The sequence below is a fragment of the Tamandua tetradactyla genome, chromosome 7 (genome assembly GCF_023851605.1).
Source record: "Tamandua tetradactyla isolate mTamTet1 chromosome 7, mTamTet1.pri, whole genome shotgun sequence".
NCBI classification, from domain to species: Eukaryota; Metazoa; Chordata; class Mammalia; order Pilosa; family Myrmecophagidae; genus Tamandua; species Tamandua tetradactyla.
In genome coordinates this window covers 105,859,369-105,875,418 of record NC_135333.1, presented here as the reverse complement: position 1 = coordinate 105,875,418, position 16,050 = coordinate 105,859,369, and the positions used below count along the sequence as shown (strand labels likewise).

The window sequence follows — 16,050 nt, the reverse complement described above, 5'->3', positions numbered from 1 at the left end:
CCACAATGCGGTACTATTCACACCCTTAGAATAGCTACTATTAAAAAAATTACAAGTGCTGAAGAAGATATGTAGAAATAGGAACATTCATTTATCACTGGGGGGAATGTAAAATGGTGCAGCTGCTGCAGAAGACAGTTTGGCAGTTCCTCCGTAAGCTTAGTACAGAATTGCCATATGACTTGGCAATATCATTTCTAGGTATATATTCAAAAGAAGTGAAAGCAGGGACCCAATCAGATTTTTGCACATTGATGTTCACCATGACAGTATTCACAATTTCCCAAAGATGGAAGCAAACTGAATATCCATCAATCGATAAATGGATAAACAAAACATGGTAAATACTCACAATGGACTATTATTCAGCCCTAATTGGGTATATTAGGTTGTTTGATACATGAGACAACACAGATAATCCTTGAAGACATCATGTTGAGTGGAATAAAATGCCACATGAGAACAATTAGTGTATGATTTTACTGATATGAAATTATTAGAAAAAGCAAACTCACAGTGTCAGTCTAGAATATAAGTTACCAGGGGACATGGTGGAGGTAGAAAATAGGGAATTAAGGCTTAAAATATTTAGGACAATGGAGAAGTTTTTGTAATGGATGGTGGTGATGGTAATATTACACTGTGAACAGTCTGGAGCTACGTATCTGAATGTGATTGAAAGTGGAAATTTTAGGTGGCATAAATTACACTAGAAAATTTTTTTTAAACATATCCATGGAATTGCACAACACAAACAGTGAACCCTAAGTTAAACTATGGGCTATAGTTAATGGAAATATAAAAATGTGCTCTCATCAACTGTAACAAAACATAGTACACCGATGCCAGGTGTCAAAAATAGGATAGTAAATGTGAATCCTGTATTCATGATTGTCCTGTAAACCCACTCTTCTTAAAACAAACAAACAAACAAAAATGAGGGCTAAAGTTTTAACAGACATCTTACCAGAGAAGATACACAGACAGCAAATAAGTACATGAAAAGCTGTTCAAAACCATGTTACTAGAGTATTGCAAATTAAAACAATGAGACACCACTAAACACCAACTAGAATGGTTGAAGTCCAAAAAACTGACAACACCAAATTCTGGTGAAGAGAGGGAGAAACGGGAACCCCTAATCATTGATGGTGGGTATGCAAAATGGTACAGCAACAGTTTGGCAGTTTCCTATCAAGCTAAACAGAGTTTTATTACCATACGACTCAGTAATTTCCCTCCTAGGTATTTACCAAAAGGATTTAATTCTTATTTCTACACAAAAACCTGCAGCTTTATTCAAAATGGTAGTAAACTGGAAGCAACTAAGATGCTCTTCCATAGATGAATGGATAAAGTATCTGTGGTATATCCACAGAATGGAATTTTATTCAGAGACAAAACTATACAGGTAGTAAAAAGATCAGTGGTTGCCAGTAGTGGCTGGAAATGTGTAGGGATGAATAGGTGGAACATAGGGATTTTCAGGGTGGTAAATCTATTCACTACAATATTATGATATTGGATACTTATGCATTTTCAAAACACGTATCAGAAAAAAAGAACTGTACAAAGAAATAATGTAGACTAGTTAATAACAATGTGGCAACATTGATTCATCAATTATAGCAAATGTTCTGTCTTAAAGCAAGATGTTAATTGGGGAAACTGAGGAGACAGGGTAGGTAGGTGGTAACTCTGTAGTAAACACTTAATTTAATTCTGTAACCCTAAAACCACTCTAATAAAGACTATTAATAAAGTATAAGGATAGATATTACTCCTATTATTAAATAACTGTATTCTGGAAACAGTGGATATAATCATTGGACAAAAGAACAAACCAAGAGCTATAAATATAGAAAACAACTACTAGTAGAAAATGTAACAGAAGTTAAAATCATTCACAATAGGAAGAAAAAAACAGAATCACATCTAGCAATAAACTTCATGAAGTTGCTGAAGTCATGTGAAGAAAACACATGTAAAAAAAGATTGTAATAAGATGGGCTGGTATCTTTTTCTTGCAAGTAAAGATTCGAATGATGCAGAACAGACAAAGGATATATGAAAATACAGTATATGACAAGGGTAGCAATTTAAATTCCTGAGGGAAAGATGAACTCACCAATAAGTTAGGACAACAATCCAACCTTTTGGAAAAAAACAGAGATAGATTCTTTCCTCACTTTACACAGGAAATAAAATTACACGAGGGTCAAAAGGTTAACACTAAAATACTGGGGATGGGCCACAGTGGCTCAGCAGGCAGAATTCTCGCCTACCATGCTGGAGACCCAGGTTCAATTCCCGGTGCCTGCCCATGCCAAAAAAGTAAAATACTGGAAGGCAACAAAACAGTTACTGTATGAGTTGGGATTTAAGAAGGTCTTTTTAAGTATGTCATAAAACCATCAAAAACATTTAAAATTCTATATAGTAAAAAAAAAAAAAAAAAGGACAGACTCCTGACAAATGGATTTGACATATAATAAAGAGTTCATATTCTTTCTATAATGAAGAGGTATTACAATTCTGTAGAAAGGACAATAAAGAATAAGCAAATGATATGAGCAGGCAATAAACATAAAAAAAATGTATAAATGTTCAATTTATTTAATGATGGTAGAAATACAAATTAAAGTAATGATGAACTCTCTTGTGGCTACCAGATTATCAAGAATGAAAATTTTCCATAATATTTTAGTTATAGGTAGTGGGAAAACAAGTATGTTATTTGTCTACTGTTAGGACTGTAAATCAAGTTAACGTTGTTTGGTATTAAAGCAATTTCTATTAAAATAAAAAATGTGTGTACCTCCTAATTCAGAGTTTCCCAATTTAAGACTTTATATCACAGAAACAATTGTGGGAATGTGTTATGTGCACATAATTTTTCATTATATCATGGTTTACTTTTAGTAGCAAACAGCTAAACCCAGATATCCTTAATACAAGATTAATACAAATTATATACTGCAGTTGTATATGAAAAAAGATTTGGAAAGATATGGACCAAAATGACAAACATGTTTATCTTCTGGGAATGATATTTTTAGAATTTAAAATTTTTTACAAGGTAAGTGTAAAATTTTACTATCACCAAAACGGTTATGATATGAAAATGTTGTGAAATTGTTTTTGTTTATATTCTTGAGTTAGCATTTGATGAAACTAGATTGAACTGTCCCACTTGATAGTGAAAACCAAAATATTCATTGTGACACTTATTTTCCTAGGAAGAAACTATTTTTATAGCACACACACAAAAAAGGATAGTTACTATGACAAATTAAAACAATAGTCACTGATACATCCTCATTTCCTTTAGGATTAGATTACTGATACAGGGAAAAATTCCAAATGAATAAAAACTGAACATGGAGAAAACTTTCTGTACTATGACCCAGAATCCAGATGCAATAAAAGACTAACACATTTGATTACATTAAAAAATTAAAAGGAAAAAAAAAACCTTATCCATGACAAAAACATCAAGGGTAAAGTCAAGAGACAAATGATGAACTGGATAAAATATTTGCAAGTTATACCATAATAGACAAAATATATCTAGTATGTGAAGAGCTTCCTGAAATAGAAAAAAGAGCCAATAACAACCCTAGAGAAAAATGGGTAGAGGCATGAGAGAAAGAAATAGAAATCAAAATTACACATAGGTATAATTTCTCAGCCATTAGATTGGCAAAAATCTAAATGTTTGTTAACATACTGCTTTTGCATGGCTATAAGAATATGACACTGATATACTGTTGGTGAGAATGCAAAATAGTGCAATGTTATGATGAAAACTTTGGCAATATCTAGCAAAATTACATGTATGTTTATTCTCTGAACCATCCATTTCACACTTTGTGCATCTATCTCAAAGATATATCGGCAAAAATAGAAAAACTATTAATTGACATGGCAATTCAATATAGCCTTATTTTTTTTATTTTTTGCATGGGCAGGCACGGGAAATCAAACCCGGGTCTCCAGGTTTGATTATTTTTATTATAATTTTTAACAGAAAAAAAAACTTAGCCTTATTTTTAACAGAAAAAAAAACTGGAAAAATTTTATATTTCTATAAACAGGGAACTGGTTGACCAAATATGATATATCCACATGATGGAGTATTATAAAGAAATAAAACGGAATGAGGAATACCTCATACATATCACTTCAGAGTATTTTTAGGATATCTTGTTATATTTTTTAAAAGCAAGGCAGGAAAAATGTGTATAGTAGCGAATTACTTCCCTACTGGGGCCATCACAAATCACCACAAATTTAGTGGCTTAAAACACAACAAATGTATTCTCAATTCTGGAGGTCAGAAGCCTGAAATGGGTTTCATGGGGCTGAAATTAAGGTGTCAACAGGGCTGCAGTCTCTGGGGAGGCTCTAGGGGAGAATCCATTTCTTTGCCTGTTCTGGTTTCAGAGCTTCATTCCTTGGATTCCTTGGCTCAGAGCTCCTCCCTCCATCTTCAAAGTTTACAGTACAGAATCTTTAAATCTCTTTGCTTCCATCATTGCATTGCTTTTTATTTCTTGCCTTCCTCTTATAAAGACCTCTGAGATTACATGAGATCCATCTAGATAATCCAGGATAGTCTCTTCATTCCATAAACCTTAATTTAACTATGTCTGCAAAATCCCTTTTGCCATATAAGGTAACATCCACAGGTTCTAGGGATTAGGATGCTTACATTTTTGGGGGGTGTGGGTTGTGTGTGCATTAGTCAGCCTACCATAGCATGCCTCTCTCTATTTAAGAAAGTAGAGAATACTAATATCTACATAGTTTACTTATATTTTTAAAAGTTAAAAAAAAAGCATTTATTTATAAGGGAAGGGAAGGAATAGGATGGACATACTAGTGATAGGAGCTAAATTATTTTGAATTTACGTTGTTTTGTAGATTTGACTTTAGAATCTTAAATATTTTATATAAATTAAAAAAAAGCAATCTTAAAAGAAAAAAACCGAAATGAATCTTTAATGTTTATTCAGTTGATGACATAACTGAAGAGTAAATATTCTAAGTGAATTTAAAATTAAGTAACTTGTGGCTGTATAGCCCTTGCAGAAAACTCTTAAATGGTTTTGAGGTAATACAGGGATTATTTTGAGACTGTTGAACGTATAATATGAGATTAAAAATGTGAGTAATTATGTTAGTACTTTTGAGAAATGGGATTTTTTGGCAAGGGAGAAAAAGATACAGATATGAAATTAATGAAGTTAAGTACAAACCTGTAGAACTGAATTCAAATGTAAATCATATTTATGAATCCATGGCATACCTTGAGGCATATGAATCACAGACATGGATATTTTGGATTTATTTTCATACCAAATCGTTTTTTCAAAGGACAATTCTTAAAGCACCATTAAATAAAGGACCATTTTTCTACAAAGAATTGTCACATCACCATTTTAGAACGGTTATCCCTTTCAAAATAAAAGGGACAACAAACATAATAGCAACGTGGTCAGCAGAGTAATAAATTAAATTCACCTGGCAGAGTCCATTCTAATGTAACATAACACATTTCTAGTGAATGAAAAAAAAAAGTCCACAGAAATAGAGACCTGTTTTGAAACATGAAAGGAGAGGTCATAGTTCCAAAACTCTGACTCCAGCATAAATGGCATGTCCTGGTTAACAGTCAGACTCCCTAGATAATTTCCATTACCAAATGTGCAACATTTTACAAGCCAAAACAAAACCCATTAGTTTAATTTCTTCTGCAGAAAAGGATGATAATAACAACCTAAAATTGAACAACCTTACCATTAGAAGTTATTATATATTTAATTTTTAGTGGAGGTAGGTAGTAAAACACTATAAGCTAAAATAACTCCTTCCAGAAGATAGCAATTGCAGTTCATGTAAATGTTTCCTTTCCATAGGGTTTTCTTTGTCTCATCTCTAACACATTTCTTACCCCCACGAGGCTTCATTAATTGATTTTCTTATATTAAAAATGGATGCTGAAATACATTCCCTAAAACTTACCATTAGGCAATGAAACTCTTTCTACAATTTATATAAGTTTCTTTGCTCAAGAGCCACTGGATCTATACAAATATCATTTAACATAAAATATCTTTGCTAAAAATCTATACTTTCAAAAGAAAATTTTCATAAAATTATAGACAGAAATTTAAATATAAAAAGCATTTCAAAATAAAGATAGCGTTTATATATTTGAAATAAAATTGCCATTTACTTTTTACAAGACTGCCACAGACACATGAAGTTTTGTCCAGGTTTTCTCATTGGATCTCCATGTTGACTGGATACACTGAATGGGGAAGGCTGAGAATTGTTAGGCTGGCCCTGCATTTGCACAGTTGGTGACGGTGTCATAGGAGTATTCTGTGAAAAAACACAAACACATACCTGGTGAAATGACACTGAAAAAAACATTCACATTTTATAGCACAGTCTTCTAAGTTTGATTTCATTAATAGTTATACATTTCTAACATGAATTTATACTTTGCAGTGATACACTTCATGTAACTTAATTACCTCAAAAATTCTTTAAAAAGATATTTATTTTTAAAAAAATATTTAGGATGTCTGATTCTTTTATTTATTATGGAACCACAGAGGGAAGATCACATTGCTGCTCCCATTTAAAATGAAGATTTGCTGATATTATTAAAATAGCTAGGAACAGTAAAATTATAGATTTAAATGAGGAGTAAATATACTATAAATGCACCTATCAACTTACATGGTGTATTCTTCACAAGAGTCAATTAGCTGTAAATTATTATATCTTCGCAAATATTTCCTTTTAGAATTTTTAAGGGACATAATATCAAGCAAGTAATAGGTGGTTAGAAGCAAAGAAAAATTTTCAGATGACAATTAAAAATGTGTACCTATATATGCTGAATGTTGTAGATATTAATTTTCAGTAAGATGCTTGAGTAATAATTTTAGTCTTGACAGTTGCTCAATTATAGTTTTTGATAGATAATGCTAGTAAAAGGATTCTAATTGTAGGCATATATCTTTTTTTTTTAATATAAGCTATGCTTTTTTTTTCTATTCTAGATCTCTTCCATTCCTCTATGCAACACAAATAAGTAAATAATTATAATGTAGTCTAGAACAATTTTAGGCAATACATTTTCTTTGAAGCCTTAACTCAGATTCATTCATGGCACACCAGAAAGGGAAAAAATAATCTTGAATTTCTTATACAATTTGGAGCACACAATTTCCAAGCACCGTTTAAAGACAAGAAATTAAAACTTTCAAAAAATATTGAATATATTTGTTCACTTATAAAGTAACAACTGGGAATAGTTGAGGAAAAATTAATTCCTAAAAATTGCTGAAAACCTCAGACTAAAAGCCATAATAGTTTTAAAGAAAACCAGACAAAATAAAAGGAAAAGAAAAATATAAGAAAGAAAAAGGTCTTATAAGAGGTCTTATTAGAAATGTGAAGTCAAAAACTTTTGAGTTCTAATTAATCTTTAGGGGAAAAACTGGGGATGTGATTAAAGTTGTTAATATAAAAATTTTAAAATATTGTCAGTCAGAAAACATTTACATACAGGAAAAAACTAACATTTTAGGGCAACAAGGTGTTATGGATAGGATGTGGATTTTTCAGCTTGATAGATCAGAATTTAAAAAAAGATTTTATTTTGGGTACATGGGCCAGGAAGGGGATTCAAATTTTTAATGTGCCTTTTAACTACATATATGGCTTTGTGCAATCTATTTAACCTTGCTGAACCTTGGTTTCCTCATCTATAACATATAACTTTCAAAATCTAGTTTATGGAGATGGTGAAAAGACTAAGACTATACACAAGATGCCTAGCTTTAGATTCTCAATAAATGGCAACTATTACTATTATTATCATGCTAATATAGAAAAGTCAAGAAGACAAACCATATTTTGGAGGAAAGAGCAAGTTCAGTTTGAGGATAGTGACAGATCAACCAACTAAAAATGTTAATCAATAGAAGTTGTTACTGGAAACATGAAACTGACAGTTACCTAGAAATTCTTAAAACCTTTTAAAACTGTGTGACAAGGAGATGGTAAAAGAAAGAGGGTCAAACTAGAAAGCAGGAAGGATAAAATTAGTAACAGTGTATTTATCAGAAAAATTAGCCAAGCTGTTTTCTTGAAATGAAAACAATGCATCAAAAATCCATAATAACTGGAAGCATCCAAGAGCATCTGTTTTAGCCAAACAAATATTGAAGAGTGGCAAGTGACAAATATCCCAGAATTTTAATTAAGGAGTAAATCGGGAAGAGGTATCAAGTTCCCTTAGAGTGAACCTTTTGGCTCCTTACACTATAATCATTTAAATTAGGTATTTAATTTACTAATCTGTCAGTTATGTGTAAATTAAGTGTATATTTTTATTACGTGCTAACAACCCTTTATCCTAATTGTCTTTTTTTTTTTTTTACACATAGTGGAACTCTTATTAATGTTACAAGAATATTAAATAATAAGGAATCAGAGAATATTTAACCCCAAATGATAATGAAGGATATGACAAGGAAGACTGAAGTTAATCCAAAGCTGCTAAATTAAGAATGAACTGAAGCCATATTAACCAAATGAAAAGTGTAGAACTTTTCTGGATCCTAATTTTAAAAAGTTATTTAAAAATACATTTTTAGACAATTGGAGAAAAGTGACCATGAATTGGCTATAAGAAAATATTAAGAAATTATTTTTAATTTAGGGGTAATTTGGTATTGTGAACATATATTTTTAAATTCTTAACTTTTGGAGAGATATACTGAAATATTTTATGGTGAAATGAAAAAATGTTTGGGATTTTTCTTAAAGAATTCCAATTAAAAAAATGGTGAATGTGGGGAGTAGACAAAACTGGAATGACAAAATGCTAATAATATTAGATGCTAGGTGATGGATACATAGGGTTTTATTACATCATTGGCTTTATTTTTGAACAGAAGTTCAAAACAAAAAGTTCAAACAAAAAAGAATTAAATAGAGCTAAATAAGGCAATGAAACAAAAAGATAAAAGTGGTTATATATATAATGTACCAAATGAGACATTTCAAGGATCATATTTTCTTTGCCTATAGGAGTTAATATTTTTAGGCTTCCTCCTACATTAAAAAAATACACATTTCTTCTACCCAGACTAATTTTTAAATAGGTTATTGCTTTATACTGCATATTTTTCAAAATACCATTCAAATTAATTATGTTTTAAGAATTAGGTCTTTCATATGAGAATGTAAAAAATATTTCTTTTAGGATATAGAAGCTTACCTCTTCTTAACATTATTATTTGGTGTGAATTCCCAGAATATTACCTATAGCTATAACTCAAAAGTAAATGTAAAAGTAGGTTTCAAAGTTATAATTTTTTGAAAGATCTGTTCTTAAGGAGGATATTCTGTTACCACTTTTATACTTTCCAATTCTAACAACGAGTGACCAGAAATGTAAAATTATATAAAGGATGTAAAATAATCCTGTGATTTATTTGTAATGTAAAATTAAACATATTAATTAGCAGTTTTATTTTTGACAAAAGATATTGCTTTTTGTTAAGATAAATAATAATCTTGCTTTCCTTTACCACCTTTTCAAGAGTAAATTATGGCTGACAGTTGTAGATAACACTGATTATACTTTCTGATACAAGATGTGGAATTTGAGATTCAAAAATTCTTACCCTGTTAAAGTAAACTTTAAACATCTTAGAATAAGACTGAAATTTAAACATTTCAATCTGTGTAAGAAAAGTTAGTCATAATAAATTTTTCTGAAAATAAATACTTTACGTAGTAATGAAGTACTGTGTTCAATTTTAGCTACATATTTTGAAAGCTACTTTTAAAATGGAACTGGTCCATAGCTAAATCCTGAAATGCAGAGGGGTGAGCCCTTTCAGAATATCAACCAGTTTCATCCCCCTATCCCATATGGTCAATAGTCTCTTCTAACATGAAAAAGTTAGATTGGGTATAGCCCAAATACCCCTAAAGAGTGGGAGAAAGATAAAAGGTGATGGTGGAGTTACAGAGAAGGTAAGTGATGAGTTAAGGTAGTTCATTAACAAATGAGTGCGAGTGCTGAATCATTATACTGATACTTCTTTTAGCCTCCAGTGCCTCAGAGAAGTTAGAAATAAAAGCCTAAAATTGTGGAACTGTAACCCATAACAAACTCTGAAATCTGTTCAACACCTAATTGTTATGATGTGCTTTGAAATCTATTGCTTTTATGTATATATATTATTTAAAGAGAAAGAGGAGTACAACAGGAGATAGGATTTAACAAATGAGTATGATTGCTGAATCATTACATTGATATTTCTGTTGGTCTCCAGAGTCTTGGAACAACCAGAAGAATGAAAAATTGTGGAACTATAACCCATACCAAACTTTAAAATCTGTTTTATAACTACTTTTAAAATGTACTTGGAAATGTATTGCTTTTTTTTGTATATAGGCTATATTTCACAACAACAACAACAACAAAAAAGATGTTTGAATAAAAAAAAAAAACACTGGGACAGAAATCCCAGAATGAGCTGAGATTCAGCATCAAGGGATTGAGAAAACCTTCTCGACCAAAAGGGGGAAGAGTGAAACGAGACAAAGTCTTAATGGCTGAGAGATTCCAAACAGAGTCGAGAGGTTATCCTGGAGGTTATTCTTATGCATTAAGTAGATATCACCTTGTTATCCAAGATATAATGTAGAGGCTGGAGGGAACTGCCTGAAAATGTAGAGCTGTGTTCCAGTAGCCATGTTTCTTGATGATGATTTTATAATGATATAGCTTTCACAATGTGACTGTGTGATTGTGAAAACCTTGTGTCCGATGCTCCTTTTATCTACCTTGTCAACAGATGAGGAACATATGGAATAAAAATAAATAATAGGGGAACAAATGTTAAAATAGATTTAGTTTGAAATCCTAGTGATCAATGAAAGGGATCAGTAAGGGCCACGGCATGTAAATTTTTTTTTCTGTTTGCTATATTTTTCTGTTGTCTTTTTATTTCTTTTTCTGAATTGATGCTAATGTTCTGGGAAATGATCATGATGACGAATATGCAACTATGTGATGATATTGTGAATTGCTGAGTGCATGTGTTGGGAATGTTTGTGTTTCTTGTAATTTTTTTTAATTAATAAAAAATTAAAAAAAAAGCAAACAAAAACATTCTCTCTTCAGAAACTAGAATACAGATTACCAGGAGCCAAGGTAGAAGTAGGGAATAAATAATTAATGCTTAACTGGAACAGAGTTTCTATTTGGAATGATGAAAAAATTTTGCTAATGTACAGTGGTGATGGTAGCACAACACTGTGAGTGTAATCAACATCACTAAATTATATCTTTGAGTGTGATTATTAAAAGAGGAAATTTTAGGTTGTATATATGTTGCTAGAATAAAAATGTAAAAAATATATGACTGTATACAACAGTGAAACCCAATGTCTATAGTCAGCAGTATAATTATATAACATTGTCTCATCAATTATAACAAAGGTACCACATTAAGAGAGAAAATTTTGTGTGAGATGGGGGTATATGGGAACTCTGTCTTTTCTTAATGATTTTTCTGTAAACTTACAACTTCTCTAATAACTTTAAAAAAAATTGTTTTTTTAATGGAACTGGTCCAGAGGAGGGTTAATAGGATGATAAATAAACCTGACACCATGACACTTAAAGTTAAATTGAAGGAACTGGAACTTATAAAGAAGAGGTAAGGAGACATATTTTCAAATACTTGTAGGGAACAAGGATTAGATTTACTCTAAATGTGAAGTAGTAAGGATTACAATTATTCTAAATATACAGATCTTTAGGGAACAGAATTAAGACAGTAAAAGAAAAGCATTGGAAAAGAGAAGATCTTTGTGAGTATGGACAAGTCACTTTAACTCTAAAGAATGAGGATTTTGGACAAAATCATTATCTAGGGCTTTCAGCTCTAATATTTCTAAACTACCAAATTATTTCCTTTATGTATAAACCTAGATAACCAATACATATCAAGCCTGTTTTTAAGAACATATTGAAATTAAAAATCCAAATGTTTTGTTTAGTGGCAACGCCTTTCTTAATTTTTACAATGCATTACTGTTCTAACAATTTGAACAGTTAGTACTCCTTTTGTGGCTCTTGTTAAAATGATATTCTATGACTGTGATTGAATGTTGCCCCTTGAGGCTACATATCTGTTTTCTGATGCTTGAGTAACTTTCTCAAGCTCATGCCAATATTCACAATGGTATTCCCACACCACCATATCAGAAATGATTCATGTGGGAACGATGGGGAACTGAGAAAGACGATATATAAAATACCTTAAAATAGGTACATCCCTAAATAGAATAGTTTTATATACAATAATGTGACATGTTATCAGATCATGAATTAAAAGATAGGTATGTGCAACATGTTATTTTCTTTCAAGTTTTTATTTATTTATTTTTTAAATGCCAGTTTTATGCCCCAAGCAGATATCAATTCATGAACTGGGGAAAGAGGAAGGCTCTCTAAATTGCACTTCAACTTGCAAATAGGTTGAAAATAAGCCACTACAAACAATGAAATCTCTTTTAAAAAGGAAAAATTTGTATTTATACAAATTATTTATACAGCTAAGTATTTCTTACATACAAAACTCATGGTTATCTCACTCTTTTGTATACCTTCTTTCCTCCTTTACTTGTTGCTAATTTTCTTTTCTATAATGAAATTAATGACTGATGAGATGAGAAGGAAAAAAAATTGAGATCAGAAAAAAGAAATGAAATGGTATTTGGCTGTAAGGCTTAAGTATTGCCTTTCTCAGTAGTGAAAGAAAATAGAAAAGAAATTAGAAAAAAGAAAGAAAGAAAATACAAAAGAAGAACAAAGTGGGAAGGTTAACACTTGCTGATTTCAAAGCCTATTATAAAGCCACAGTGGTCAAAAGAAAATTAGCTGTGTAGATTTTCTAGCCCTGAGAATTCTGCAAGTCTGGAAGTTCCTTCTTCAAGTCCAGGTGCCTCCTAAACATCCTTGGGCTCCAGAATAGTGAAAATAAGGTTTGACTGAAAAATTACACTTAAAATCCTCTTTTTGCCTATCCCTTTAAGCTATCAATGCAAGTAGTGAAGAAAACAGTGTTAAATCAGTCTAAAATGTGAAAAGAATAAAGAAATTTAAAGAACAATGCACAACAATGGCATTGGTTTTCTATTAGCAGGCTCTTAAGAAAAAGAAAATTGTATCATCTTGAACAATTGATCTTTTTTGTTTGTTCCAAATTTCTAGCGTTTACAGGTACATTCATTTTATATAAGAGGATAAAATATACCTGTACCATTGACCCTTAAATATCCATAAGGACTTATGATTCTCTTTAGTAGGAAATATTTATGTATACTTGGCGTTTGGTCATATGAAACTATTGACTGCTTACTTATTTATCTTTTGTGGTGTCCTTTACTTATATATGGTGCATATGGGAAGGTGATTTATAAATAAAACTGGGCTTACATGATTATAGAGAAACGAAACAAAACTTCAAGTCATAAAATGTTAATGTAAACGATAACTAAAATCTTTAACATACATTTATCGGTCTGTTTGTTCAATCATTCATTCATTCATTCATTCAACCCATACTTACCGAATACCAGGCACTGTCCTAGTTGCTGGGTGTACCAGAGTGGACAAGATGTCAAACATCACTGTCCTCATGGAGTTTACTTTTAGTAAGGGATTCTAATAATAAGCAAAATATTTAAGTGTATATGTGTGTCTATATATATATGTATGTATACACATGTATATAGAGTATGTCAGATGATAAGCAAAACGGAGGAAAAAAAATGATGAGTTAGGACTTTTGCAAATTTTAAATATTGGGATCACAGAGGGCCTCACTGAAATAATAATATATGAGCAAGCCTTGGAGATGAGGTACCAAGGTAGAAAAACACCTTGGGGAGGAGCACTGCAGACAGAGGGAAAAGGTAATGTAAAAAAGCACCACTCAGGGATGTGTTCTAGTGGTGTACGGGAGCAACAGTACCTGGAGAAGAGTTGGGGATGGCGGACAGAGGGCTAATGGTAAACTGAATATTAAATTAGAGACGTAATAAGGTTTGGGAAGAGACCATGTAGAACCTTTTAGATCACTGTATGGACACTCACTTTTACCTTGTATAAGACAGAAAGACACTGGAAGGTTCAGAAAAGAGGGAGACATGATCTGATTTGTATTTCAATCTTTAAGAAAAGATTCGGAGGAAGTAAGAGATAATGGTGTTTGCGCTATTGTGTTAACAGTTGAAATAAAATGAAATGGTTATTTTCTCAATCTATTTTAAACATAGAGCTGACAGGATATGGATTAAGAGATATGATTGATGGATGGCTCTAAAGTTTTGGGCCAGAGCAATCAGAAGGATGGGGATTGCTATTAACTGAGAAGGAAAAACCGAAGAAAGAATATGTATGTGTGTGTTGGTGGGTGGGTGCTTAGAAATTGAAATAACGTATTCAAGTTTTAGATATAATTTGTAGGATCAATTTTTTTTCCCCTCAGATGTACTTTTGGTGACTAGAATAGTGCCCAGTATGTGGAAGATTTCTTGAATGAAATTAAAACATTAATTTTGGTAACAACCAGCCTTGTTCAAATCTAATCTGGTCAATACATAAAGTAATATGGACATTATTTTAGGACAAAATACCAATCTGCTTGTTAATATTTAGTCATGGCTATTATTTCTTATCACATATTTAATTTCCTCATTTCTCACATTTAACTGATTAGGACCAACAGTTTTACCCTAAATAGCTCTTGAAAGTGCTATTCTTCATTCCCTCTGTCTCCGAACACTAACTTGGATCATTATATTAAATCTGAGTTGGCTTCTCTGATTCTTCTTTCTTAGTCCTGACTCTATCCTGGATAATCCTTCCAGGATGATCGTTCTCATATACAAAACTGGTATTATATCCGCATCTAATAAACCATTACTAGCTTCTCTTTATAATATATAGGATAAACTTATATATATTATAAACTTTAATATGATTTAAATCTTTCTTTCAACCTCATATCTATAATCCCCTCCACCTCCTAATATATCTGAGATCCAGGCTTGCTAAACATGCTGGTTCTCAGAACAAGCTATGATTCACCATGTAGTTTTTACCTCTTATGTGCTATTCTCCCTATCTAGAACACTTATTCTTCCCTTGTTGGCCTGCCAAACTTACCTTTTAAGAATCAGCTAATCTCCCTAATGAAAATAGATGCAAAAATTTTCAACACAATACAAACACGTCGAATCCAACAACACATTAAAAGAATAATGTACCATGACCAAGTAGGGTTTATACCAGCAATGCAAGGGTGGTTCAACATAAGTAAATCAATCACCATAAAACAGCACATTAACAAATCAAAAGGGAAAAATCACATTATCTTGATTGATGCTGAAAAAGCACTCGACCAAACTTCAAAAGGTAGGAATAAAAGTTAATTTCTTCAATATGATAGAGGGCATATACAAAAAACCCATAACCAGCACTGTACTCAATGGTGAGACTGAAAACCTTCCTCCTAAGATCAGGAACAAGACAAGGATGCCCTCTGTCAACACTATTATTCAACACTGTACTAGAAGTTCCAGCTAGAGCAATCAGGCAGGAAAAAAGAATAAGTAAAACTTTCATTATTTGCAGATGGCATGATACCAAACTTGAAAAATCCTGAGAGATCTATGACAAAGCTTCTTGAGTTAAACAAATTCAGCAAAGTGGCAGGATATAAGATTAATCTGCAAAAATCAGTAATGTTTCTATTCAAAAGCAATGATCTAACTAAGGAGCCAATTTAGGAAAAAAATTCAAGTATCTAGAAATAAACTTAACTAGGGATATAAACGACCTGTACTCAAGAAACTATATTACACTGTTAAAAGAAATCAAAGATGATCTGAATAGGTGGAAAGACATTCCTGCTCATAGATAGGAAGGTTAAA

At 31.7% G+C, this 16,050-nt stretch overlaps 1 protein-coding gene across 1 annotated transcript in view; it reads right to left on the bottom strand.

Annotated features, from left to right (window-relative positions):
- The window catches only part of ARID2 (AT-rich interaction domain 2), a 255,295-nt gene that overhangs the window by 49,596 nt on the left and 189,649 nt on the right, over positions 1–16,050 (bottom strand). The window contains exon 16 of the mRNA XM_077170650.1: positions 6,242–6,390. Within this exon, the coding sequence (XP_077026765.1) occupies positions 6,242–6,390 (149 nt within the window). The remainder of the gene's footprint in view (positions 1–6,241; positions 6,391–16,050) is intronic.